The sequence below is a fragment of the Copadichromis virginalis genome, linkage group LG11 (assembly GCF_057382275.1).
Source record: "Copadichromis virginalis isolate Kocher_CV1m ecotype Utaka linkage group LG11, C_Virginalis_male_GT1.1, whole genome shotgun sequence".
Taxonomy (NCBI): Eukaryota; Metazoa; Chordata; class Actinopteri; order Cichliformes; family Cichlidae; genus Copadichromis; species Copadichromis virginalis.
In genome coordinates, this window is record NC_140628.1 from 3895173 (window position 1) to 3922486 (window position 27314).

Sequence of the window (27314 nt, forward strand, 5' to 3'; positions counted from 1 at the left end):
AGAAAGTAAAGACCATCGTACGTATCATAAGTTTACCAGTCTCACAAATTGTCGTCATAAATACAGATTTGTTAACCGTTTATTAATAGGACCTTTGAGCTCAACGGTAATTAATTAGTAGTGGAAATAATTTCTGGTAGCATCACAGAAATGTAGCAGTGACAATAATACTGTATGCTGTAATCGTACTGGACAATTAGTGATACAAAAAACCTGTTTTATCCTGTGAATAAAAGTATATGTTTTTGTCAATGTACCATAATAACAGAAGCGAAACGCAATATTGTGTCAGGACAATTCACTATTTATGCACAATAAATAAAGGAGCATAGCACGACCATTTCTGTTCAGCGCCAGACTTGCTTGTAACCTATATCACCAATTATGTTATGAAAATGACGCATTAACTACAACAGCAGACTGACCTTCGTGTAAATGCTTGGAGCAGACTAACCTGTGAGCTGGAGTGTTCTGGGATGTTATATTTGATCTTTGAATGGCTGCAATCCAGGCCATCCGTCGCCTCTTTGTTACTTCGGAAACATGGCTCGAACAATTTATCTTCAACGACGTAATCCGATAACAACCGATCTCTTTACCCGTCGGCTTCCCGTGGCTGTCATGCAGTTCTATTGCAGTTAATAATACAACAGCTTCTTGTGTTTCTTTTTATCGCTGTATAACTGATTTTAATTGAAAGCCTGCGTGCGCTAGTACCGCTTGCCACGAGTTCCCAGAATCCTTTGCGGTTCTACCCGTGAATGACGTCACATTTTCAATCTCTATATAATATGCATGTTAAATTTTATATTTGGGGTAAAATATCAAGTCTTTTCAAGTAAACCGTTTCAAGTCCAATTCAAGTCCCAAGTCATTGGTGTAAAAGTCCAAGTCAAGTCACAAGTCTTAGAACATTTTTTCAAGTCAAGTCTAAAGTCATAAAATTAATGACTCGAGTCTGACTCGAGTCCAAGTCATGTGACTCGAGTCCACACCTCTGTGATGATTTAGCAGCAACGCTATGGGCCCTGGGATAGTAACAGGGACCAGGGATTGTCTGGCTGCCTGTTTCAAAGTCTGTGTTGGGTTCAGCTTTTTGGGAGGTCCTCAAACTAACCACGGGCACAGAAAACGAGTGGGAGTGCACCAAAAACCCAGTGGGAGGTGTGAGGGACAGAACTGAAAATGTTAGCATCGACAAAAATACAGGAAGGCAGCAGACAGGGAGAGAAATGCCTGCTGTAAAGTGTTACAACTGTGCGACCACAGGTTGCTGTTCCCCCACACTCACACCCACTCCCACCGTGTGTCACACATCCGGGCTTCGTCTCAGACCTGATAGCTGACAGCTGTGGACTCTATGACAGCCAGCAGCTTGGTCGGTGCATTAGATGCTGAGACACACTTTGCCCTTCTCTAAAATACAGGCTGTAATGTTAGTCACCTCAAAGCACTTTATACTGCAATGTAAAGACCCCACAGTATTAAAGAGAGAACCCAGACAATTAGACAGCCCCTTATGAGCAGCACTTGGTGACAGCAGGAAGGTAAAACTCCCTTTTGACAGGAAGAAACCTCTGGCAGGCTCAGGCAGAGGCAGCCATCTGCCATGACCGGTTTGGAGGGGAAAGAGTAGCATATAGAGATCGAGCACAAAACACAAGCTACAGGGAAGAGAAGGCGAAAGTCAATAATGCGAAACAGAGCAAGACTGTACATGCGTGAGGAGTGGCATATTAACATGTCGGTATGTTGCTCTTGACACCATAAATTGTGCTGTGTAGCTGTGTTCAAATACTCTACTGATCCATATATGGCATAACCCTGCCTGCTGGTATGAAGCTGGCTCTCCTGAGGGTAAGAATTCAGTGCGCTTCAGAGGAAAAGTTCACCTGAGTTTGGAAATCAACAATTAAGCACAGCTCATGTTAGAGCTCTTACTATAAGGACAGATCTCACCATTAGTTGTTGGGTGGAGGCTCTGTGAACCCACTGCGAGTACACGAGCACAGCGAGACTTTGAGAAGGACCGAGCTAAGAAACAAAGAAAAGGACAGCCTGATACGTTCACACAGCGCCCCATCTGGTTTCAGCTCAGCGAGACTGAGATTTTCACAGGACAATGAGGCAAAGCGTACAGATCTTTGTAAGCAGAGTGATGGAGTTCAGCATCTTCTAGCATGTGTGACAGACCTGTACCATAAATGGCTTGGAGCTCGACTCCAGCGAACAGCGAGCAGGTGAGGGAGCTGCTCCAGGTGATGAGCCAGCTGGAGACTGTGCAGACATCGTAGATCGTAGTCTTCAGTGTGTGTGTGTGTGTGTGTGTGTGTGTGTGTGTGTGTGTGTGTGTGTGTGTGTGTGTGTGTGTGTGTGTGTGTGTGTGTGTGTGTGTGTGTGTGTGTGTGTGTGTGTGTGTGTGTGTGTTCCAGTGCCATCCCTTTGGAGAGGAGGATACTGACTATGCTGCAGTGGCTTCACCTCCCTGAAGGAGAAAGGTGAGCTGTATGTTTGATTGTGTTACATCTTCTTACCTTCCTTTTCATTTTCTTTGACATTTGGAACTGCTTGTTCCCTCTTTAATTAATCGAGACAGAGAAAGTGACACTGATGTAAAGTAGAATAGCTCCATGCAGTGGATACGTACCACAGCGTACCACAGCGGGACCCTCAGTTCATCGAATGTCCAAAACAAACCGTTTTAGCTCCTTTGAGTCCTTTAAATGAGCTTTCTTCTGATTGGCTGCCACTTGTGCATAAGAGTTCTCTGATGTATATCTGAGGGATATCTGCTCTTGCTGACATCATAAAGTGCCAAGTGTGGAAAGCTTTTCAAGCAGTCTGAAACCGGGGCTTTCAGCTCACGGGTTTCATGGTTTGTTTAGCTCCTCCCCAAACTTGAAATTTGCCTGGATACCTTTAAAGGATGACAGGATGACTTCACTCTCTTCTTGCCATTTTCCTTGCCAGTTTGCCTCACTTTGTTACAACCTAAATTAAGTAATAAGAGCTACAGTTACAGATTTTGACCAAAAAGCCTGTGACCTTAAAGAAGGAAACATCTACGCAAACATCGTTATTATCAGCCAACGTTAATATAATGTTCTAGCACCTTAAGCTCAAACTAAGTGTGGAAACAATCGTTTTTCATTTAAATAAAAGTTGGAGTCATTTCTCCATTCAGTGCTCATTTCTGTTGCTCTGCTTAACGAGCTGGTGAGTAATGCTGGCTGAAGGTGAGTTTGCCTGATAGCTAAAAATGGCATTGGTTATATCTGTTTGTTGTCAGTATCCGGCCAATAACAGTATATTAAATAGTTGTTTTTTGGGTTATTTCTTTGCTAATTGTTACCTGTTAAACAGCTCAGGAGAAGGGTGTGCAGTAAAACCTATTTTTCTATGTGAGATATTCACCATGTTGGCAGCTGGATCACAAGAGTCCAAACCAGCCTCTGGAAACTTTATTTCTTGATGTTACTTCCACTAGAAGTCGACTTTGACTCACCTTTTGTTGCAGGCCTTATGTTTACGCCATGCACTCTGAGCAGCCGGACATATACGCACACAAAACGGGGCCCATGAGCACTGATGTAAGTACTCTGTATCTGCACAAACGTCTTGTGGCATGTTTGTGGAAAGCATGCAGTAAAGGAACATCCAAAATGTTTGTTTGGAGGATGACTCGCTCTGTGTGCTCTAGCTGAACATCTCTCTGAGGATGGTTGACAAAATTATTGGCCAGCTCATGGATGGACTCAAGCAGATGAAACTGCACCGCTGTGTCAACATCGTCCTGGTCGGGGATCACGGTACGGACACACACACACCAGCACAGGTGTGTGCGGAGGTATTACATGCTTGAGGACTGCAGGCATGTTCAGCACGCACAGCAGCATCTGTGAAGCAGAAGCTTATACAGAATAACATTGCTTCATTCCAGTTGCGTGACTGCCAGTGACTAAGACACAGGGCTAACGGTGGAACACAGATTAAATATGCACAGGGAAGGTCAAGTGAACGCAGGTGATACACATTAAAACAGTTAATGTAATCACCTGAGACAGATAACCAGCCGAAGATCTGAACTCTTCAGGAATCATTCACATTAGTTCTTGTGAGGAAATGAAATAACAGTGGACACTTTTGCCTTCTGCTTGCTGTGTGTAAGCCACAGTGAACGAGCAGTACATGCTGTATTCAGATTGAAAGGAGGAGTGGGGTGAAGTTGCTCATCAACTGCAGACCAGCAGCTTAAATAGCGCAGCCTATACAAGTGGAAGAAGTGATTGTATGTTCCTCTCCTGCATTTGTAATTTTGATCACTTGAAATGAACAGTCTCTAATTTTTATGTTAGTTTACAAAACTTACAAACTCAGCAGGGGTCAAAACATTATTTCGCTCACAGCTAATTAGACGTGTAGAGGACATTAAAAGCCGTCAGCTGATGCGACCTAGCAATTACATCAGCTGATCTTAACCTTTCACTCTGACCAACACACTAAAGTTTCCCACATTAAATGTTATATCACGTAGCTACAGCTGAGATATGTATGGTGACAATAATAATCAGGGCAGGTAAGTTTCCACCAGGTTTACTTACAATCTTTAGTCCAGTGATTAGAAACCGGACCCAAACTGGAATGAGCTGTTGGAGCACGAACTTGGTTTTTGGCTTCAGCTGCTCACATTCCCACATGTTCACAGGTATGGAAGAGGCCCACTGCGATCGCACCGAGTTCCTCAGTAACTATATGACCAGCGTTGATGACATCATCCTCGTCCCTGGGTCCGTAGGCAGAATACGCTCCAGACAGCCCAACAACAGGAAATGTAAGAAGTCAAGTTGGCGTCTTTGTTGTGTTTCTTTTCACTCTTATTCTCACTTTTGTTCAGCAAACATGAAAAAATAACTGTGGTTGAGAAATAAGTGTCTCATGTGATCTCACTGGGAGTGTACGCAGTCTCTCTTAGTGAATAAGTCAGTAAAGTTTATTTAGAAAGTACTCTGCACAGGCTAGGAGTCACAAAGTGCTGAACATCAAAGTAGAAAAAATAAAGATGAAAATGACGGTAACATCCAGTCGAGACACAGAAAAAAAGTAAAAGGTGGTTAAGTAAGAAGTTCCAATCAGTCCAAGTCTCAACAAAGAGCCTGTTGAAACAGGGAGGTTTAGATCTGCTCTGAAGGACAGAGTCAGCTAATCTGAGCTGTCACAGGATCCACAGTCTTAGTGCCACAGACTGCAGAGAGCCTGTGATCAAACAGTGCGAGCAGCAGTTTGTGTAGTGGGCAGCCTTGAGCCGTTCAGTGCGTCATATGTAAGTACAAGAATTTTATAATGAATCTTCAGGGAGTCGATGTAAAGGATATAAAATAGGAGTGATGCAGGTTTGCTACTAGAATGGCTGCAGCTTTTAATATTGCTCAGAAACGTGCAAGAAATGATTTATCTGGGCAGGTCAACAGGACATCACAGTAATCTAAGCACGATGACACAAATGCAAGAATTATTTTCTCCAGTTCAGCCGCGGAGACCATGTGTCGTAGTTTAGAAATGTTCCTTAAAAGAAGGAAATGGGATCGAGAGAAAGATTTTAGCCACAGAGGAATAAAAGAAGAAGCAAGATGAATGATTTCACGATACAGCAGAGCTGTAATCATGGTCTCAGCTGTGTTTACATTTAGAATGAGGTCAGTGCTAAAGCTCCGGTCACGTATCCAGGTTAAACGATGGAGTAGGGTGCACAGCCTGACAGGCTAGGTGACGGTTAAAGACATATAGAGCTGAATGCCAGCTTACAATATATATCTCCTAAAGTGACAGTTGTAAATACATTGAATTAGGTTGAGAGCTAAAGGAAGAATGCAGAAAGAAAATAACAATGGGCCCAGAATTGAAGCTTTAGGTTAGAGAGGCAGTGTTACGGTGCACACTGAACGCGACAGACGCGACCAGAGCGTCAGGTTTACATGTAAAGTCAATGGAGGAGCGCGATGAAGCGCGACTGGGGGTCCCGCGAAAATTCAGAAGCAGATTTGCGTCGCGAAAACGAGCAAGTAGCACGACTGACGCGTTTGAAGTGCGAATAGAAATACGCGCGGCAGTTTGTGTGGTGCATTTTGTTCATTCACGCGTATCGCATCTACCGCGAATCTGAACTCCAGCTTCAAGTCGCACTGCGACAACCAATCAGGAGCCTGGTGACGTGATGCTCTGACCTAGTTCAAAGTGGCGGGCCCAGCCAAAGCCATTAACAATATGGAGGAAAGGCTCATCAACGCCGTAGCAAATCACCCGGAGCTGTACGACACCAGCTGCTTTCTCCACCGAGAAGTTTAATATTATTTCAAATAACGTTTTGTAATGACTAATGTCTCAGTTCTACTACACAGCAAATACTGGCACACAACTTGAAACATGTAGAATTGATTTCATATCATACTAATGAAAAAATAAACTACTATATAGGAACATAGTGGAGACCGATTATTTAAGAGAATAAAGAGAGGTTAGTTTATTTTGGAGGCAAGCTCCATTTATTAAGAAAACTTTAAAAAGGCAGGAACGCTCTTTAGAGGTTTGTGAGTGGCTCAGAGCCGTTGTGTGGACGTCACTGGGACTTCAAATGAGCATATATTAGCACAGATATCAATAAAGGACTACCGTGTTAAACACACCGCAGGCAGATGAACAGGCGCTCTGCAGGTGGGATTGAATGCCCGTAGTTGGTGTTTAGGCGGCGATGCTGGGACCGACGCGGGACAGCAGCTCCTCAAACTGGGCGAGTGAAAGACAGTGGTACCGCTGAAAGCGGTCGTCATCCAGACGCAGCTCCTGGAGCTCACCAAACTGCTCACGCCTCTGGAGGACCTGATGGACCCAGGTATGGCGAGGACGTCCTTTACGCCGCTGCTCTCCACAGTAAATAGAGAAGGGAGACTCTCTCTTCAAACGATCAACAGCTGCCATCTTGCAAACATACCGTCTGGCACTACTTCCTCCCACATTTCCGCTTCACGCGCGTGAAAATTGCATATTTTGAAGCGCGACCAATTCGTGTTGGTCAATGTGCACGCGACCAGCTAGGGATGTCTATCATGTTCGGTGTGAACGCACCGTTAGGGGTTCAAGAAGGCCCCTGCACCTCCTGAAGCTCCGTTGTTCCACAAAAGGAAAAAACAACCTCTGTCCCCACTGCTGTTCTGCATAGGCCTGAACCCCTCAGTGAGATCATTAACAAGACTGGCTACGGATACCGACTACGGAACGGAGCAGTTGTCAGCCACCTCCTGTACATGGATGACATCAAGCTGTATGCCAAGAGTGAACGAGACATCGATTCACTGATCCACACTACCAGGCTATACAGCAATGACATTGGAATGTCGTTCGGACTGGAGAAGTGTAGTCGGATGGTAACAAAGAGAGGGAAGGTAGTCAGAACTGAGGGGATTGAACTACCAGAAGGCAACATTGCAGACATAGAGGACAGTTACAAGTACCTGGGGATCCCGCAGGCAAATGGGAACCATGAAGAGGCCGCTAGAAAAGCTGCAACCACCAAGTACCTGCAGAGGGTCAGGCAAGTCCTGAGGAGTCAGCTGAATGGTAAGAACAAGATCCGGGCCATCAACACGTACGCCCTGCCCGTGATCAGGTACCCTGCTGGGGTAATAGGCTGGCCAAAGGAGGAGATAGAAGCCACTGACATAAAGACAAGAAAGCTCCTTACCATGCATGGAGGGTTTCACCCCAAGTCCAGCACCCTGAGGTTGTACGCTAAGCGGAAGGAAGGGGGCCGGGGACTGGTGAGTGTCAGCACCACAGTCCAGGATGAGACAACGAACATCCAAGAATACATTGGGAAGATGGCCCCAACTGACCGAGTGCTCAGTGAATACCTCAGGCAGCAGAAACCCAAGAAAGAGGAGGGAGACGAGGAACCATCATGGAAGGACAGGCCCCTGCACGGTATGTACCACCGGCAGATAGAGGAGGTGGCTGATATCCAGAAATCCTACCAGTGGCTGGACAAAGCTGGACTGAAAGACAGCACAGAGGCACTAATCATGGCAGCACAAGAACAAGCTCTGAGCACAAGATCCATAGAGGCTGGGGTCTATCACACCAGGCAAGACCCCAGGTGCAGGCTGTGTAAAGATGCCCCAGAGACAATCCAGCACATAACAGCAGGGTGCAAGATGCTAGCAGGCAAGGCATACATGGAACGCCATAACCAAGTGGCCGGCATAGTGTACAGGAACATCTGTGCCGAGTATAACCTGGAAGTCCCGAGGTCAAAATGGGAGACGCCCCCAAGGGTGGTGGAGAATGACCGAGCTAAGATCCTGTGGGACTTCCAGATACAGACGGACAAAATGGTGGTGGCTAACCAACCGGACATAGTGGTGGTAGACAAACAGAAGAAGACGGCCGTAGTGATCGATGTAGCGGTTCCGAATGACAGCAATATCAGGAAGAAGGAACACGAGAAGCTGGAGAAATACCAAGGGCTCAGAGAAGAGCTCGAGAGGATGTGGAGGGTGAAGGTAACGGTGGTCCCCGTGGTAATCGGAGCACTAGGTGCGGTGACTCCCAAGCTAGGCGAGTGGCTCCAGCAGATCCCGGGAACAACATCGGAGATCTCTGTCCAGAAGAGCGCAGTCCTGGGAACAGCTAAGATACTGCGCAGGACCCTCAAGCTCCCAGGCCTCTGGTAGAGGACCCGAGCTTGAAGGATAAACCGCCCGCAGGGGCGTGCTGGGTGTTTTTTTTATTTTTTTATTTTATTTTTATTAATTTGTGCATTTGTTTTTTTCTAGCAGTGTTTTAATAGTTCTGACTGCTGAGTTAAAATGAGCACTTGTTGCTTTTCCCATTTACTGCTTGTTGTTGCTTACTTTTGCTTACTTTGCTTACTTGCTTTGTTTTAGTTTGTCAGGACCATCTTTCCTTATAGTGCTAGCAAACATTCACAGTGACACTTTAATTACCAGGCTTGTAAAAGGCCTTTGAATCTAATGGGCTAATTTTTCACTCGGCCTCATTGGATCTGTGAGGAGTTCTCCTTACTGATGTCGGTCGTCTCTACAGCAGACTGGTGTTGACACTATGAGCCTGCACATTGCAAACAAATGTTTGCGTTTGCAATCTCATCTTATGCATTCTTTTTACTCCTCGTTGGAAGAATGGAAGTTTTCACAAACCAAGATCAAAACGTCCAGTCTGCTGTAAAAATCATAATAAAAAGACACGTTTTTACATGTGACATAAATAACACTACTTCTTGTTGTTCGTCGCCATCAGCACAGGAAAAGGAGTGGACTCAAAAACAACTTTACGTCCAACGACTTTGTGACAGAAGGAGTCAGTTCGTTGCCATCGGGGCGCAGCAGTTTCGCCTAAGAGTGCAAAGGATGCGCTGGCTTGAGATCCACATTGGAAAGCATGATGAAAAGACTCAGTGTCTTAGAAGCACGCCCTCCTGAGAGTGCTGCCAGACGTCAGTTTGGAACAGGCAGAGGCTCATCTCCAACACCCAGAGAGGACCCACTTCTCCTCCCCTCATCTACAGCTCCGGTGCCACTGTGCCAGTTCCAAGAGTAGACGGATGGCTTTTTCTCCCAGTCACGTCTCTATCTCCTTCACTTATCATTCCTTATCTACAGCTTCACCCGTCCAACATCTGACACTCGCCTGCCAGTTAAAGGAATGAAAGAGACTTCGATGATATTTGGAGTAAATCAAAACTGAACCGGAGTGAAGCCCGAGTGAAAACAGGAGTTACCGTGTGTACAGCTGAGGTTTCCCAGTCTGCCTGAACAGAGGCACAAAATCCAGAACCAAACAAATGAAAGACTTAGGAGTCCCAGTAAATGCATACTGTCACATTTAAAGGCTAGATAACGCTGTATTTAGTCATTTCTACAGTTTATGGAGTTTTCATAGTTCATAGTTTTGTATTCTCACCAACTTTGTGAACACAGTAACTCAAGAAAGAAGTCACGTAGGATTTTCAAAACGATACCATAGGCGCGTCTACTTGGAGGCTGAGGGGTAGCGCTGGTCACCACCAGTATTTTTAAATAAAGCCTTTGTATCCAAATAATGTCTCTGCATTTGGTTTATTATGTGATTTTCCCAAAAAAGGAATTCTCTTCAATATTTACTGGCAGTGACGGTGACACCGGGCAGCAGGAGCAACAAGTTAGAGAGCAGGCTTGTATATGTGCATGAAAAGGCTCCATGTTAATGCTAATGATGTGTTTGCTCTCACATGTCGTCCCCGTACCTTCCTGTGTTTGAACAGTGGACTCTGCATAGAAATTAAAACGGCCCAACTCCAGTCAGCTACAGTTGTTACTCATCTGTGGAGTTTAAGCATCAGAATAAGAGTTTTATTATGGAGTCATAATGTTGAATTGTGTTAATGACAGTTACAGGTGTATATAGATATAACATAAATCTTTCCCATCCTACCCCGATTCTGGCTGTCTGTATCCGTGTCAGAGCTTAAAGAGATGGGGGGTTTGTAGGCAGACACACACCTTGGATGGGTCGGAGTCTGACACAGTATGCCCTTAAAATGATTATTATTACTTTGCAATGCTTTTCACTTCTGTTCATTGTTGTTTTTCAGATGACCCCAAAGCTGTTGTGGCCAATCTAACGGTAAGTGCTGTTTTTAAGATAATATAGGACCATGTAAGCTGTGTGGAGACAGAAAAGCATGTGCAGTGTTGTAAAAGAAAAAAATGATGCAAAGAAAGAAACATGAAATAGACGTGTCAGTCAGCTCTCTGCTCGTGTTGTTTTCTTGTAGTGTAAGAAAGCAGACCAGCACTTCAAAGCGTACTTGAAGCAGCACCTGCCAAAGAGACTGCACTACGCCAACAATCAACGCATTGAGGATGTCCATCTCCTGGTGGACAGGAAGTGGCACATTGCCAGGTACAAGAGGAACACTTAAACATGAAATACTCATACAGTACACACGAGGCAAACTTGAACACTCTAAGAGGAAGATTGTTTTTCCTGACTCTTATCCTGAAAACACAACTGGATCAATTTGACATACGCAGCTTGTTTTAGGCTGATGGACATTTTTTAATGAGAATATAATGAGCAGCAAAAATCTACGTAATGTCATAAAACGCTGTGTGAGACATGGCAGGATCCAAAACTCACAAACAGCTTTACTGCTGGATTCACTAAATACTGGGACCACAGAACACACAGCAGCAGCAATGAGGGAGACACAGACGGTATGCAGAGAGGTCAGACCTGGGGAACAAGATCTAACTCACAAGACAGGGACAAGCTGCACAGGACAGGAGACGGTCAAAGCAAAGCAGCAAGTATCACGAGGAGTTTAATAAAAGAGCAGTTAATATTTTAGAATAAAACCTACAGAGCATCAGATAAAATGGTTGATAAATCTTGTTTGATCGGACATCTTTAGGCTAGATATGGGATGAGAACTGTGTCCGTCCTCCCGTGGGCAGATACCGTCTCACATGACGCCCCACCTGACAAAGGACACGTGGAACTTCAGCTCAGGGTTTAAATCCGACTTGATCAGTTCTCTCAGTTGAGTCAGGGCACACAGTAATCACATACTCACTACAGAACTGTGAGGATGAATCTCCCTCAGCCTGCGTGGAAATCATGAAGAAGGTCCTCCTCAAAACTATTTCTTTGTCAGATGTCATCCAGGTGATAGTTTGGCAGAAATCCTTCTTCACGGTTTTAATGCTTATTTCTCACAGTGGTTATAGGTTGTAGAGCAGATAAAACAAAATGTTATTACCCATAGATTGTATATAAATGGATCCACATGAGGACAAATTATTAGTGCCTCTATTAAATTTAAAGTGTGTATCAAAAAAGTCCCATTTTACAAAAGAGCAACAGATTTTTAACAAAGCATTATTAGACATATGTTTTCTTTTGAAAGCATGAATTATTTCTATTCACACACAATAACAGAATTATTTCAGGAAAAGATGGCCAGGCTGGTTATTATTAGCCACTTGGAAAAACAGAGCTGTGCAATGATGTGCTTTATAAGACTCAGCTTGTAAAATCAAGTTGAGGGTCATCTATCAATTTACACACAGTATATAAAAATCTGCAAGTGTTTGAGCCGTCACCTGTGAAAGCATCATGACACAAACCAAGGAAAAATATTTAGAGTCGGGAAAAAGAAATTGTTGATCACTAAGCAGAAGATGGAGATACAGAGTTATCACAAGTGTCAAGAACTGGAGTAAGAAGTATCATCAAGCCACACAATACAGAACGAGCCTGATAGAGGTAAGAAGCAAAGATTTCAACGAGGTGTCCGATGACCCCAGAACAACTGCCAAGACACTCGGCAATGACTTAGCCAAGTCAGGAATTGTAGTCTCATAGGAGACCGTCACTGGAATCCTGAGCAGGAATGGACTGTGAGGTTGCAGAGTAAGCAAAACTGCAGAAGAGACACCATCAAGCCAGGCTGAAGTGTGCCCTGAAGAACCTGGAAAAAGATTATGCATATTGGAAGCATGTCCTTTGGTCAGATGAGACAATACTAGAGCTCTTTGGCCACAGAAATGTTGCTTGTGTTTGGAGAAAGTAGGGAGTACAACTATAGAGCACCGTCCCCACAGTGAAATATGATGGTGGGAGTATTATGCTGTGGAGATGCTTTAATGTTTTCTGGATTGGGAATCTGGTCAAGGTAAAAGGAATCATAAAGAAAGTAATCTGGGTCCTCATGTTAAAGAACTCTAGATCTCCAGAAGACCAAAGTGAATGTTAATGACTGACCTGCACAAAGCCCTCGAATCCCACTGAGAATCCCACAGTGGGGTGAACTGAACACCAACAGGACCATGCCAGAAGACCATCAAATCTGGAGGAGCTTGAGAGATTCTCCTAAGACGAATGGGCTGGAGTGACAGCAGGCCTTTATCAAGCAAGAAGGATACACAACCGACTCGGGAGGGGCTGTTAGTTTTTTGTGAAATAACTGTTTCTGTGTGCAAAGCGAGATCATCTAAGCATCCAAAATAAAACTAAAATGTTTATTTGGTCCATATTATGGTAAAAAAGGATATTTAAACATGGCATGATTTAGTGGTGCAGGTCCAGGTAATACAGGTGGGCAGTTAAATGGTTAAATGACAACAGAGTGAAAAGAATAGTTGACCAGTGAGATGCTACAGATGCTGTTTTGTGCAGTTATGAATATTCGTGGTGATTAAGGACTTATCTTTTGTGGCTTGCGTGCAGGTTTGAAAACCACATGTCTGAAAGATTGTGAGAATATCAACCTAGGCACAAGTAGTTAAGGTGTGTAGTGGATCTGTCTGCCAGTAACTGGAGAGAGACCAAGTAAAATCAAGCAGCCTGCTTACTTTAAAGGAGTTTTCATTTAGTTTGAATTTGCTGCTCCTGCTATCCAAAAAGCTGCTCTAACGTCGCGTACAGTTGGTGTTGATGTGGCGTTTTCAGCCCACCCAGCGCCGAGGCTTTTACTGCACATCTTGGATCACTTAAAAACACATTTTATGCCAACGTGCGCTGCTATCAACGCATCATTAACACATGCGGTGCTGAAAAGCTGTACGATGTGGCGTCCCGAATCACACGCACACGGTAAAGAAAAAAAAACACGCTTGCATTTTTCAAAAGAGCAGCTGCTGAAAGTTTAATGAGGCTCTAAGATGAACTGTGACAGGCGTTTGATACAGAGCGGTGAAAAGTCTTACTGCAGCGATCCAGTGACAAAGAAAACGATGAAGTCATCCTGAGTGAAAGTGAAAACAAACCACAGCAGCTAACTCTGTGTGTGTGTGTGTGTGTGTGTGTGTGTGTGTGTGGGTGTGTGTGTGTGCGTGTGCGGGTGGGTGGGTGTGTGTGGGTGGGTGTGTGTGTGTGTGTGTGTGTGTGTGTGTGCGGGTGGGTGTGTGTGTGTGTGCGGGTGGGTGTGTGTGTGTGTGTGTGTGTGTGTGTGTGCGGGTGGGTGTGTGTGTGTGCGGGTGGGTGTGTGTGTGTGTGGGTGGGTGTGTGTACTTGCATTGGTCTCGTCTGTAACGCCACCTAACGTTAAGCTGTGGTACACTGCAGGACGGCCACTTTGTCTCACACACGGCTGCTAAATGAAAGAGATCTCTGAGGTTTGTGTGCAGCTCTGATAGGCAGAGCAGGCTAATCGTTGGCACTGCAGTGGAAGCAGAGGTACAGTGCTAACACACACTCTCATACACACACACACACACGAGTGCAGGCACATATACGTTAGTGTCTGTGAATCTCAAACCAAAAACTGTTCACACCAAATGAAAAGATGTTTGTCTTGTTTCCCCCGTCATCTTGTCATTTACATTTTCGACGTGCCTGTGGCTTCAACCCCCCCCAACACACACACACACACACACACACACACACACACACACACACACACACACACACACCCTTGAGTATATGACTGGGAGTACTGTTTTAATGGACATATATCTGTGAAGGTTCTCAGTCATCCAGGTCATCGTAGTCAAAGGAGCTTGCAAAGAAAAGCGTCTGGACTTCTTTAAGTTGCTTGAAGACGTTTCACCTCTCATCCGAGAAGCTTCTTCAGTTCTAAGGTCAAATGGTGGAGAGTCCCAGATATAAACCTAGTGGGAGTTTCCCCCCACAGAGGGACAAAAGGACCCCTGATGATCCTCTAATCGCCTGAGCCAAGGTGTGAAAACGGGTGTGGGTCCCAATCCACAGCATGTCTTTATCCTGTCTTCCTTCTCTCACCCCAACCGGTCGCAGCAGATGGCCCCGCCCCTCCCTGAGCCTGGTTCTGCCGGAGGTTTCTTCCTGTTAAAAGGCTCATATGATTGTTGGGTTTTTCTCTGTATCTATGAAGCGCCTTGAGGCGACTTATGTTGTGATTTGGCGCTATATAAATAAAATTGAATTGAATTGAATTGAAATCAGCCAGGGTTTCGGGTGAGCTCATTGTGAAACCTGGCCCCACCCTATCATGTGATTTCCTGAGGTCAGATGGCCCAGGATGTGAGTGAGCGTTAAGGCATCTGAGAAGGATCTCAAAACTGGATTATAGATGGCAGACAGTTGGTGTCGTAAGCCCCGCCCCTCTGTTGGACATAAATGGCTTCTTTCACTCCTCTTTCAAACCATCTGTCCTCTCTGTCCAAAATGTGAACATTGGCATCCTCAAAGAGTGACCTTTGTCCTTTAGATGCAGATGGACTGCTGAGTCTTGTCCTGTGGAGGTGGCTCTTCTGTGTTGTGCCATGCGCTTGTGAAGTGGCTGTTTGGTCTCTCCAATGTGCTAGATTAAACTCCCCTAAAGAGAGCCCATGAGGTTGCCAGACCTCTAGTGGAATGCGCACGCAAGGAGGCTGAAGGCCCCTGCTAGTATAGGCCAGGGCAATTGGAGAGACGCTATTTAGACACAGGCTTTCCCGTATGTGGTTTAGCCCAGGACACGAACAGCTGGTCACTTTGTCTGACACTCTGGGTTCTGTCCATATAAATGCGCAGAGCACGGACTGGACACAAGGTATGCAGCCGCTGTTGCTCCTCTAAGGAGAAAGCGGTGGGTAAAAGGCCGGCAGTTCTATAGGGGAACATGTGCCGACAACCTTTGGGATGAAGGCGGGGTTGAGCCGCATACTGACCCTCATATTATCCGAGGAGAACTGAATGCATGGCTGATGCACTGAGAGAGCGTGGATCTCTCCTACACGCTTAGCTGAAGCTAAAGCAATTAATAGAGCCGTCTTCAAGGACAGAAATGGTGGAGAAGGCTTTACCCTTATCAATCAGGGCCTGAAGAAATGACAGAATCATTGCCACAGAGCACTGAAAAGGGATGGCCTGTGATTCTAAGCACCAGCTTTCAAACCAGCTTTCAAACACACGCCACTTGTGCTCATATAGCGTCCTAGTAGACAATGGTATGAACACTGAATAGTGTCGATAACACTATGAGGGAGCCCCACTGTGTTCAGGTTAAACCACTCACAGGCCAAGCCCATAGAGCTAGCCTCTCTGGGTGGGGGTGGAATATTTCCCCCTGTGTCTGAGACAGAAGGTCTCTGCGTAGTGGTAACGGCCAAGGTACCGCAAGGCACAGCAGCTGAAAAACCTCTGCCAGCCAGTGCTTCCCTGGCCAGTGTGGGGCTATCAGGATCATATAGTGGCCTCTCTCTCTCACTCTGGCCAGAGTTGGAGAAATGAGGGCCACTGGGGGAAAAGCATAGAGGAGGGTTCTCGGCCACTCGTGAGCTAGAGCATCCACCCCGAGTGGAGCTCTCTGATCGTGCAGCGAGTAAAACAGGGGACACTGAGCATTCTCCCTGGATGCATAAACGTCCACGGTCGCCTGACCGAATCGCAGCCAGATCTGCTTCACCACCTCTGGGATTCCCGACACGTGAGTTGCACGTGAGTTGCTCTCAGCGACAGCAGGTGGACACTGCTCCTGACTATCAGTCTGTGTGCCAGTGTGTATAACTTGGGGGACCCCAGACCCCCTGTCTGTTGATGTAGGCCACAACAGTGGAATTGTCTGACCTCACTAAAACATGATGACCTCTCAGCCAAGGGAGAAAATGTTTTAGCGACAGGTGAACCGCCAGCAGTTCCAGACAGTTTATGTGGGTGGAGCGCATGTGAGGGCCCCATTCCCCATTCACTGTTCTGCCTTCGTGGGTGTCCCCCCAGCCCGAAAGAGAGGCATCTGTGGAGACCACCTTCCTGGCTGAAACCGCCCCCATGGCAACGCCCTGAGACAAGAAACCTGGTTTCTTCCACTCGTGGAGAGCGAGTGAACAGTCTGCAGAGACTCTCATGCGACGGTGGCTGTCTCGGTGAGGGTCTAGTCCCCGCGAGCCCACCCAGCGCTGAAAGCCTCTCATGTGCAGGCGTCCCAGTGTTATCGCTAGAGTGCTAGAGATGACCGTGTGGTCGCTGTTCTCTCTGGGGACAGAAAAGCTCTCATCCGGAGGGAGTCTAGGCTGAGCCCTATGAAAGTAATGCATTGAGTTGTCCTCAATGTGCTCTTTTCCACGTTTATCTGGAAACCAAAACTCTCCAGATGGTGTATGAGAGCATTTGTGTGACAAGCTGTTTCCTGGCGGGTTGGGGCTGCTATCCCCTGGAAAGCAAATCTTAGATACTGTGGGGGATATATGGGGATGTGGAAATAAGCATTCCTCAGGTCGATTGATGTGAACCAGTCGCCCGCTCGTACAAACTGTAGCAGCGAGGCGTGCGTCAACATCCTGAACTTGTATGTCCTTAAATGCCGGTTCAGGGCACAGAGATCCAGAATGGCTCTCCCCCCCCTCCCCCCTTTCTTTGGCACAAGGAAATACCTTGAATAAAATCCGCTGTGCATTTCCTCAGGAGGGCCAACTCTTATAGCTCCTTTGTCTCTCAAGGTGGAAATTTCCTCCAGGAGAAAACTGGCGGACTCGCCCAGAGCACGGGAGTAAATGATTTCTTTGAAATGTGGTGGAGCGACATTGAATTGCAGCCTTTTCCAATGTCCTCAGCACCCATGCTGACTGAGTGCAGGTAGCCCAGCTCTTTATATGGAGAGACAAGGGGCTCACTGGTGACTCCACCTAAGATAGCGTTTTGGCGCCACCTTGTGGTTGCAGGGCAAAACATACGCCATTTCGGTGTCCCGTCACCTCTGTCACAGGTGAGGGAGGTGACGGGCTCATCTGTATTATCACAGCTGTGGAAACATGATCCTCCACGTGCTGCGTTATGGCAGACATTGGTCTGTTTTTCAGCATGTTTGATTTTTTTACAACACTCGACAGCGCCCTCGGCAAACTGTCTAGATGCACGTGTCGGGGCTTTTTTAATACAGAATGCATGAGAGAAGTGCTCGTGAAACAACACTGTGAACTTTGGCTCTCTTTCCCTCTGGCGGGTCCAGTGACAGGAATGCCGGGCCGAGTTATGCACTCTGTGTGGAACATGTCCCGTTGAACTTGCTCTGGAACGGAGCTGGGAGGCGGCAGAGCGGCCCATGAAGGGGGGAAACTGGGTTCGCTCCCGCCTAGAGAAGAGGCTGTCAGGCCGGCCGCTTCTTCCTCCTCACGATCGCGGCAGCGAGGGGAGGAGGAGGGGCCGCTTGAATTCTGGCCTGGGGAGACTGCTTCCGAGTCCATGGATTCTTAGGGGTCCCAGCAGCCTGGGGGGCTGTCTGCGTCTTAGGCACTTTGGGGATCTTGAAAGCGGGGACCGGGCGAGACGCTGCCTGCGCAAATGACTGGGCCCTCCTCAGCAGGCAGAGTTTCAGAGCCTCATCATCTCTCTTTTTTTCCTCACATCTCTTCTGCATGGATGTAACAGCCGCACCGAAGAGACCTTGAGGGACGACAGGGGTGTCGCGGAGTTCCTCTTTCTCCTTAGTTGTCAGGTTGTTGAGCCCGAGCCAGCGTGCTCGCTCCTGAAGAACCACGAGGCCCATGGCTCTCTGCCCAGGCGGAGGACGTGGTCAGTTATAACGCAGAATATCTTCCCACACTGTGGTATCTGCTTTAGCTGTCATGTCCTCTTCTAGCTCAGCTTGGTAAGCCATTAACATAGAGGAGGTGTTGTGGGTTCTTACTGACAGAGCCGCTGCCTTGTAGCACTTATCTGTAAGGCTAGACTGGAAGCGGTCTGTTTTGGAGGGGAGGGATGGAGCCGATGAGGACAGAGACGTCTTCGGGTGAAGATGGCTCGTTACCAATGGCTCTACTTGTGGCATCTGGCGGAGACCGATAGACTCCATCCCCTCAAAATCCAGCAGGGAGCTCCCCGCGATGGGGTGTTTCTCGCTGTAAGGTTTTGCTTTCCACGTCACTGCTATCTCATCGAGTAGCTCAGGAAAAACAGGCAACACATGCTTCTGCGTCTTTTTCGCCTTCGGCAATTTCTTACCGTCAAAACGAGATTTTACAACCTCTGTTTGTGTGGTGGGCCACGGGATGTTGAGCCTAGCGGCTGCGCGCTTGCACATATCCTGCATGTCGAGATCCAGGGGAGACGGCGGTGTCGGTTTTTCAACCTCGCCGGTGGCCAAGGGTTTTGCAGCCCAGCTGATGCTAGCCAAGGAGGTGGAATCTTCTTCCTCGTTGTCAGACAGCAGGAGCTCCGAGTCAGCCGACTCATCTCCGTCCTCGTTAGCATCTCCTCCCCGGGTGACTTCAGCATGGGGGAAAAACTCACATTCTCCGTGTGCCTCCAGCGATGGGAAAACGGTCGCGATGGGCTGAGGGTCTGCCTCTGCCCAGTTCTGCCCTGGCGTTGTGGCCAAATCATCGGGCATCTCAATTTCTCCTTGCACCGCAGCAGCCTCACACAGCAAAGGGTCGCCACCTGACAGGTTAGCCTGGCAAGCTAGCCTGCGGCGAAGTAGTTTGCGTGGGAAAGCCGCGCAGTGGATACAGTCGTGTGCGGGTGTCAAGGCAGCCTGAGCGTGAGATAAGCCTAGGCATGCCACGCACACGGGGTGTGTATCCCCAGCAGAAATTTTCTTGCCACAAGGACAAAGTTTTGCAACTTCGTTGTTAGTCATAGCCATGGTTAGCTAGAGGGTTGCACATGTTAGCGAGACCGACACTGAGTGTGGAGAATATTGCTCAGCTAGCGTGGGGTGAAAAGTAATGCTACTTTACTACAGGTATTGCTACCTAATGTGTAAAACCACTAGCGCCGAAGGGTATTGCTACCTGTCGGTGAAGCTAGTGGTACCTTTATTAGCAAAGTGTTGCTACTTCACTTTGGGAAAATATTGCTACTTCCCAGGGTGAAAGTATTGCTACTTGACACCAACACTAGCTACAGAACAGTATTGCTACTGCTTGTATGCTAGTGGACAACTGAAATGCTGGGAACAAAGCGCCCAGTGACCAAGTTGTTCACTCGAATTTGTGGACAGTTTAGCTTAGCACCCAGTAGCACAGTTGTCTTACAGGCTTCTGTGAGAAGCGAGAAGAGGTTTTTCAATCACATCTGACGCCATGTCAGCCTATTATATATGGAGGCACTAGTCCCTCCTGACATGGGCGTCACTTAGCCAGCCTGTAAGGGCTGGCGTAATGGTATTTCAGCTTCTGAGGAGGTCACGCAGAAGGCGTTCCCCATAGTGAGACACAAAACGAAAGCTATGAAAGAGAACTCTCCTGAGTTTCTCTGATACACAGGCTACATAGGGGATGACAATGTTGTTGCATCTGTCTTTCTTATCCTCCCTCGCTGGTGTCTGATCTTCTTTTCTGTGCATCTTTGCTGACTTTAAGAACGCCCATTTAGGATATCCGCATGTTTTGAGTGCTTCCTTTACATGTGTGTGTTCCTTCTTTTTCCTTCAGGCTTAGAGGGAACATGTTCTGCCCGGTGGTGTAGGGTCCTAATTACTCCAAGTTTGTGTTCCAGAGGGTGATGGGAATCAAAGACGAGGTACTGGTCCGTGTGTGTGGGCTTCCGGTAAACTTCGATGTTGAGGTTGCCATTCTCTTCAATGTGCACAGCGCAGTCCAGGAAAGGCAAACAGTCGTCTTTTGTGTCTTCCCTGGTGAACTTGATGTTTTTATCCAAGGCGTTAATGTGCACAGTGATTCCACTTCTTGTGTTTTGATTTTGACTCAGGTGTCGTCTACATATCTGTACCAGTGGCTGGGTACTCTCCCTTTAAAAGAGCCAAGAGCCTTTCTTTCCATTTCTTCCATGTAAAGGTTGGCTACAATAGGTGACACGGGGGAGCCCATGGCACAGCCATGTTTTTGTTTTAATGGACACCTAATAAAAAGTGGTTTCTTTTTTTCAATTAGAGGACTTTGGCTCGTATTGATTGAAGGACTAAAGTAGGTGGATAGGGACAACACACTGAAGGGCAGCTTCAGGACTGAGGACACTGTCATGATGTTGTAGATGTATGAAGACTACAGAACCAGAAACACTGGATTCATTTGCTACATGTTAAGCTAAGTTGCTCAATAACAAATGAACTGCATCCATGAGAGGTTTTACACTGAACAGACTGAATAGCCTGGTTCCTGCAGCAGCATTTAAAAACGTTACCTCACCACCACCATGTTGTTGTTGGAGCTATAACCAGAGGGTGGACTGCTAGACTAAGGCCCTGTGCTTCGTACGTCGCTTACTACATCCAAGATCAAATGAAACATCCAAGACCAAATCATCGCGCTAACTCTGAGCTCGCTATTCCGGTTCCCCGAACACACCTGTTGTTGACGATTAGTATAGCTGGATGAAGTAATGTGAGATCACTGGGTGGCCCAACAGGGGCTACGCATCGATAGTAGAAACATTGATCGGCAACCCTTTGATTGGTCGGCGAAAATGTCGAAGGAGCGCGCTCGGTATATTTCGGCAGCAGAGCAAGAACTCTTGAGTGAGGGATTTCAGGAGTTTCAGAGTTTAATTAAAACGCAAGGGAACACTGCAAAGGCTGCAAAAGCAAGGAGAGAGGGCTGGCAGAAAGTTGCTGACAAATCAAACTCGTAAGTAATTCAATAATAATAATAATAATGGAGTGGATTTATATAGCGCTTTTCAAGGCACCCAAAGCGCTTTACAATGCCACTATTCATTCACTCTCACATTCACACACTGGTGGAGGCAGCTACGGTTGTAGCCACAGCTGCCCTGGGGCAGACTGACAGAAGCCAGGCTGCCATATCGCGCCATCGGCCCCTCTGGCCAACACCAGTAGGCGGTAGGGTAGATTTATCATATCACACCATATTATCCAATATTATATTACATTATATTATATTATAATATGTTATATTATATCCCCTTTCACATTAGAGCCACAACAGGACCCACTAGAACATGGGAACAAGTAAAAGTGAAATATAAGAATATTCTACAGAATGGTAATATTTATCACTTATATTGCTTGTCGTCTCTTGGAAAGAGACCCTGGAATACTCTGTTTGTTTGTTCATAACAGCAACCAAGAAAAGGGCAGGGCAAAAAAAAAGACAGGTGGTGGTCCTGCACCCCCTCGTCAACAAGTTGGTTAAGTAAATAATACCCTCACGGGAAAATCGATATCTCTCTATGAGCACACTGTCGCGCTGAGCTAAAGGATCCTGTCTGTCCCGCAATATACGCTGAATTCTGAGGACTCTCCTTATCAATCTTGCACCTTCCGCAATGGGTTGCTCGCGTAAACGGACAGGACATGGCTGCGACAGGCTTCCCAAATCCACCTTCGCTTTTATAGCCGTGGTCTCTCATCTTGATTACACGAAGTAATTTACAATTACTACTCTGAAATATGAATTACATCTGTAATAATCACATACATGTAATAGAATGTTAATAGTACATTTCCCTTTTTTAGGGAATGACCTGTATGTATCTGTGTGAAATCAATAAAAGGATCAAGTGCTGCATTATCTTTAGTTACATTGATGTTATTTATTTATGGTGAAACAGTGGTGGAATATCGCTGTTGCTTTCGTATGAATGACGCGGACATACCTGCGTGGCCCGATCTAATCCTGTTTACATAAAGTAAACCTGCTCCCCAGCAGGTTTACGCTTACGGCTCTGTTGCTATGACAGCAAGTCCCGGATGGGCTTCGGGGAACCGAACGATCCAGGATCACGCGAAATCGTCAACAATCTAATCCAGCTAACTCACTTAGCGCGGTACGAAGCACAGGCCCTAAGACTACGGCTACATACAAACAGAAATACGTACTAATCAGTTCTAAGTAACAGATGAAAGAAATGCTAGAATTACACTTACAAAAATGGGGACAGACACTTTCTGGATGGTCTGCACAACATGGCAACACCTGGTGTTTATCATAAAGTAACCAACAGTGCAAACTCCACTGAATACAACCATCACCGGTCTACAGCCAAAATGTGCTCACTGAAGTTGATGTATATAATTGTTGGTTTGCTCTAGTTTTCGTGATATGGTTTTAGGTCAGGTTTAAACCAAAAGTGCTTAACTAAAACCAGAAGTTACTAAAATCCATTTTGAGCCTTGAATTTTTAGATATAATCAAACATTCACACCTTTGGATGAAATTGGTCCGTGCGAATTGAAATTGTATTAGGTAGATGAGAGAGATGATGAGATAGCCTTTATTTGTCAGTTGCAGGTCTTTTGCCCACAACCGAGATGACAGACCTTGCCGACCGTACATACAATACACAAACATCACATTGGGGAGACAGGTCAGACTAGGTAGCGAGGAAAAAAACCCTCGAAATGTGTAACACAAAAGGATAATACAGGAATGCACAGATATCAACACACCATAGCACAATAAACACAGACAAGCAACATGGGAAAGAGTTCCAGTGTGTACACCTGATCTGGGACCGCTGCAATCTTCGACTGCGCCTCCAACTGACCCGATAGTCCAAATCAGAGGGGAGGTAAGCGTTGGAGGTGGTGTTGGATCCGGGGTAGGGAGAGTTCAGCTGAGACGGTGTCCTTCGCCCTGCCAGGCTAAGTAAACAGTCTTCCAGCCAACCCAGGTGGCCTTGCATGGAATAGGAAGGAACAGACTCAACACAGTCGTTATCAGGGTGTTTTGTTCAGCTCCGGCCTTGCGGCTGGCGCCAAAGGGGCATCCGCATAAATGATGGTATTTTTACTTTAGTGCGAACAGCTCATATGAATTTCAAAGCAGTTCTACAGTCCAACACTGGTCTCTCAATCTCCCGTTGAAGAGCCGCGAGCTTCGCCATACTTGCGTTCTGTGATGTTGTCATTTCTTGTGCTCAAGGAGCCAATTTCTGAGAACTCACAGCAGTGTGCCTCCCCAAGATGTCATCCGATTTGCGCCCAGAGATGTTATTCCGGGCTAGCCCTTCCGAGATGTATCCAGTCTGCAGTCAGAGATCTTATTCTGAGTATTCACAGCAGCCGTAGCCTCTCCAAGATCTTATCTGTGCTGCACTCAATCAGCCCATTTTGAGAAACTCACGCCTCGTCCCATCGTTCCAATCCCAGCGGGCAGCCTTGTGGGGGTTTGAACAGCCGGTTCCGCTTTCTTCATTCTCCGATAAGTCAGGGCCAAGCCAGCTCCGATCAGCCAGAACCCTGTTACCATGGTTCCGAATAGGTAGATATCTTCAGCACTCAGGCTCACCCGAGCCCAAACTTCTCGTTGAGAAAGGGGTGTCAATTGCATTTAGGGACCAGTTGATCAAATCCATAATTCCTCTTTTAGGTTTTAGAGAACAGACTGTGAGAGAGTGTTCCAGGGAAAATACAAAAAAAAAACACGAGACAAGGACATAAGCAGGGAAGATAAGGGAGAGGAGAAAAAGTGCCTCCGCCTCCTCCGAGAGCCAAAGAAGAAGTAGGAAAACATAACTGCCAAATTTCAAAAATCGTGATATTATGGTACTTGATCTTTTGACCTCTACCATGACCTTGTAGTTTACCTTCTTAGTATCAGGAAATCTGTAATGCAAATTAAAGTTACGTGTTTGTAAAGAATATTCTAATATCCCTCATATTTGCTACTTTCTTTCACAGTGTGCCATTAAAAGTTCTGTGAAATGCTTCTAAAATCTCTATTTTGTTCTGTTTGTGAAGTGAAACTGTGAAAGGTGCAGTTTGAGGTTTTTCATGCAGCAGCTTCTTTGTAACTGATGCAATGTGACAACAGACAGAAACTTCCAGCAACCGCTTAGTAACTGGTCAACAAATATGTCATTTTCCATAACAACCAGAAGTTCCAGAGGGTTCACTGACTCTAGGCCTGTGTGACTGAGGCCTTCAATAATTAGATAAAGTCAGTAGTGGACACACACATAGACAGGCGAGTGAGGAGTCCTGCAGATCTACATATCATCATTTAGTGTTTCATAATCAGGCTTCTCTCTGTCTTCGTTTTTTAAACAACGATTTATTGATTTTTTGGAAACAATACAAACAGCAACAAATCAGCACAGCCCAATACAAGTGATGAATTTTATTTAAAAGCTCTGGGGTACGCTGCAGTCTATGTACGATTCTGGAATGGCGTTCCTGCAGTTGGTTACAGGAAAACATTTTCTTGGCAGATCTAAAATTTTAGACCATGCTTCTGTACTAAGCTCAATTTCAATGTCGGTTTCCCATCAAACCCTGGCCTTATCGGTGGTTACAAAATTCAGAGACAATAATTTCCCTATAACAAAAAGAGGTACATTTCTTTTTTGTGATTATTTCCTCATTAAATTTAAGGAGAAAGCTTTCAACAGGATTCAAAACAGGTTGACTGGCTGGAAATTTAAGGGACTTTACAAAACGTCTTACTTGCAGAAACCCGAAGAAGTGTTTCAGCTTTATTACTAATCAGAGGCTGTAGTGCACTAGAAAAACCTCTTCTTCCAACGTGGGCAGCAATATTGTGCCAAACCTTAAGTGTAGACATCAAAATAAAATTATTTCTGACACCAAGAGGAAGGTCATCCAGATCAATAGATAAAAGACAAAGAGGCGAAAGAGGGTCACAGCACCAGGTATCTATGGGTGGTTTGCCTTGGTGTAAAAAGGAAGATAACCACCCTGAGGTTATTTGTGAAGCCCAGTAATAATATAGAAGATTAGGAACTCTCTGTCTTCTATGTTTAGACTTTTTCTAAGTTGCTACACAATGAAGAAAGGTCAAAGTGAGACAAGAAGCTTAGAATTTAAAATCAACTACCTAAACAGTGTATGTAGGTGTAAATTGTAAGAAACTGAATAACCTGGAAACAGTCGCGGCCAGCAAAACAGTCGGCTATTTTTAATCCTCATCTTTGGATTCGGCACATAAAAAAGCCACAAGAAATAACTGAACTCAGAGCTGTGGTGTGAAAGACAGCCTGTTTCAGCAAGTCTGTCTGTACAAGCGTCCACACCTCTAATTTTATATCATACTAAAGTTATTGAGTTATAAAGAAAAATAAAACATTTGTTTTAAAGGGAGAAATTAGCTATAAACAACAACACAGCCAAACACATGCACAAATGTTCGTTGTGAGTAGAGGGATGATAGAGGGATTATATGGGCACTATTAGTTTTTGGCATATTTATGTTAGCTGCTTTTCTCAGGCCTGAGCTTGTTAACCAGTAAATCATATGACAACCTATTTTGACACTTACGATACAACAGTTACACCAGCCACATGTAGTTTAGCAAATGATTATACTTCATTCGATTCCTGTTAAATGATGTTTATGTTTGCATGATTAAATTTTGCTCCAGCAGTGGGTTTGAGGGAAATAAAGAGATGTGTCTTAGTTATTTTGTGGTTGCTGTAGCTCAGGAGGAAGAGCAGGTCACCTACTGATCAGAAGGCCCTGGCTTCTCCACTCTGCATGCCAAGTATCCTTGGGCAAGATACTAACCTCAAGTTGCTTTCTGATGCATCCATCAGAGTTTGCATGTAGTTAGAAAACACTAAGTGTAGAGAAAGTGAATGTGGCATGTTGTATAGAGCACTTTGAGTACTCTGGGAGAGTAGAGAAGCGCTATAGAAGAATCAGTCCATTTATCAATGTCAGCAGAAGGTGACATTATTAGAAAAACAATAAGCATTTTTATATATCTGTCACACAGTTTGGCTTCTTTGTTGCCAACCTTAGCAACACTGATGGTAGAAACAAAGTTCGTCACTGTCCTCTTGGTTACGAATGAGAGAAGATACCTCTGTCATTACAGGAAGGTCCTTGAAGGCAGGAGGCACTGTGGCTTTGCTGGAGATCATGGATATGACAATAAGATCAACAGCATGCAGGTATCTGTTTACAAGATTCCCTTTGTATTCACAATACCAGCTCAGCTTTCTAAAACATCAGCTAGGAACAGCGTACACGCACTGTGCACACGGTTACACACTGAAACCGGTATTAACCTCCTCGGACCTGGCGTCCACATATGTGGACATCACATTTTGGGTTATTTAGACCAAAATACTAAATTTTGCTCTACAAGGGCCTGATACTCACTTACGAGGACATTATACTGCCACTGTTATACCAAAATTTTAAACGAATATCCTCATATGTGGATCTCATTTTTATTAGAAACAAAAATCTGGTAAAAAAAAAAATCTGGTAATTCTTTGTTTTTACATTGATCAGGTCCCAATCAGCCCAAATATCAAAGAGAAATTAAAAATGTATGCCGTGGAAGAGTTCGGGTCTCAGGAGGTTAAAGCTCAGACTGTCTAAACATTCAATTTCAACATTTATAAATATTGTTATAAGGTAAAGACCCTCCAATAATACAGAGAAAATGACCCCCTATGAGCAAGTTGTTGCTTA

At 45.6% G+C, this 27314-nt stretch overlaps 1 protein-coding gene across 3 annotated transcripts in view; it reads left to right on the forward strand.

Annotated features, from left to right (window-relative positions):
• Positions 1-27314, forward strand: part of enpp2 (ectonucleotide pyrophosphatase/phosphodiesterase 2) — an 83138-nt gene that overhangs the window by 43020 nt on the left and 12804 nt on the right. For all 3 annotated transcript variants that reach the window (XM_085472870.1, XM_085472871.1, XM_085472872.1), the window contains exons 10-16: positions 2433-2498; positions 3518-3590; positions 3701-3809; positions 4706-4831; positions 10643-10674; positions 10826-10953; positions 26710-26785. In XM_085472870.1, coding sequence (XP_085328996.1) covers positions 2433-2498; positions 3518-3590; positions 3701-3809; positions 4706-4831; positions 10643-10674; positions 10826-10953; positions 26710-26785 — 610 coding nt within the window. The remainder of the gene's footprint in view (positions 1-2432; positions 2499-3517; positions 3591-3700; positions 3810-4705; positions 4832-10642; positions 10675-10825; positions 10954-26709; positions 26786-27314) is intronic.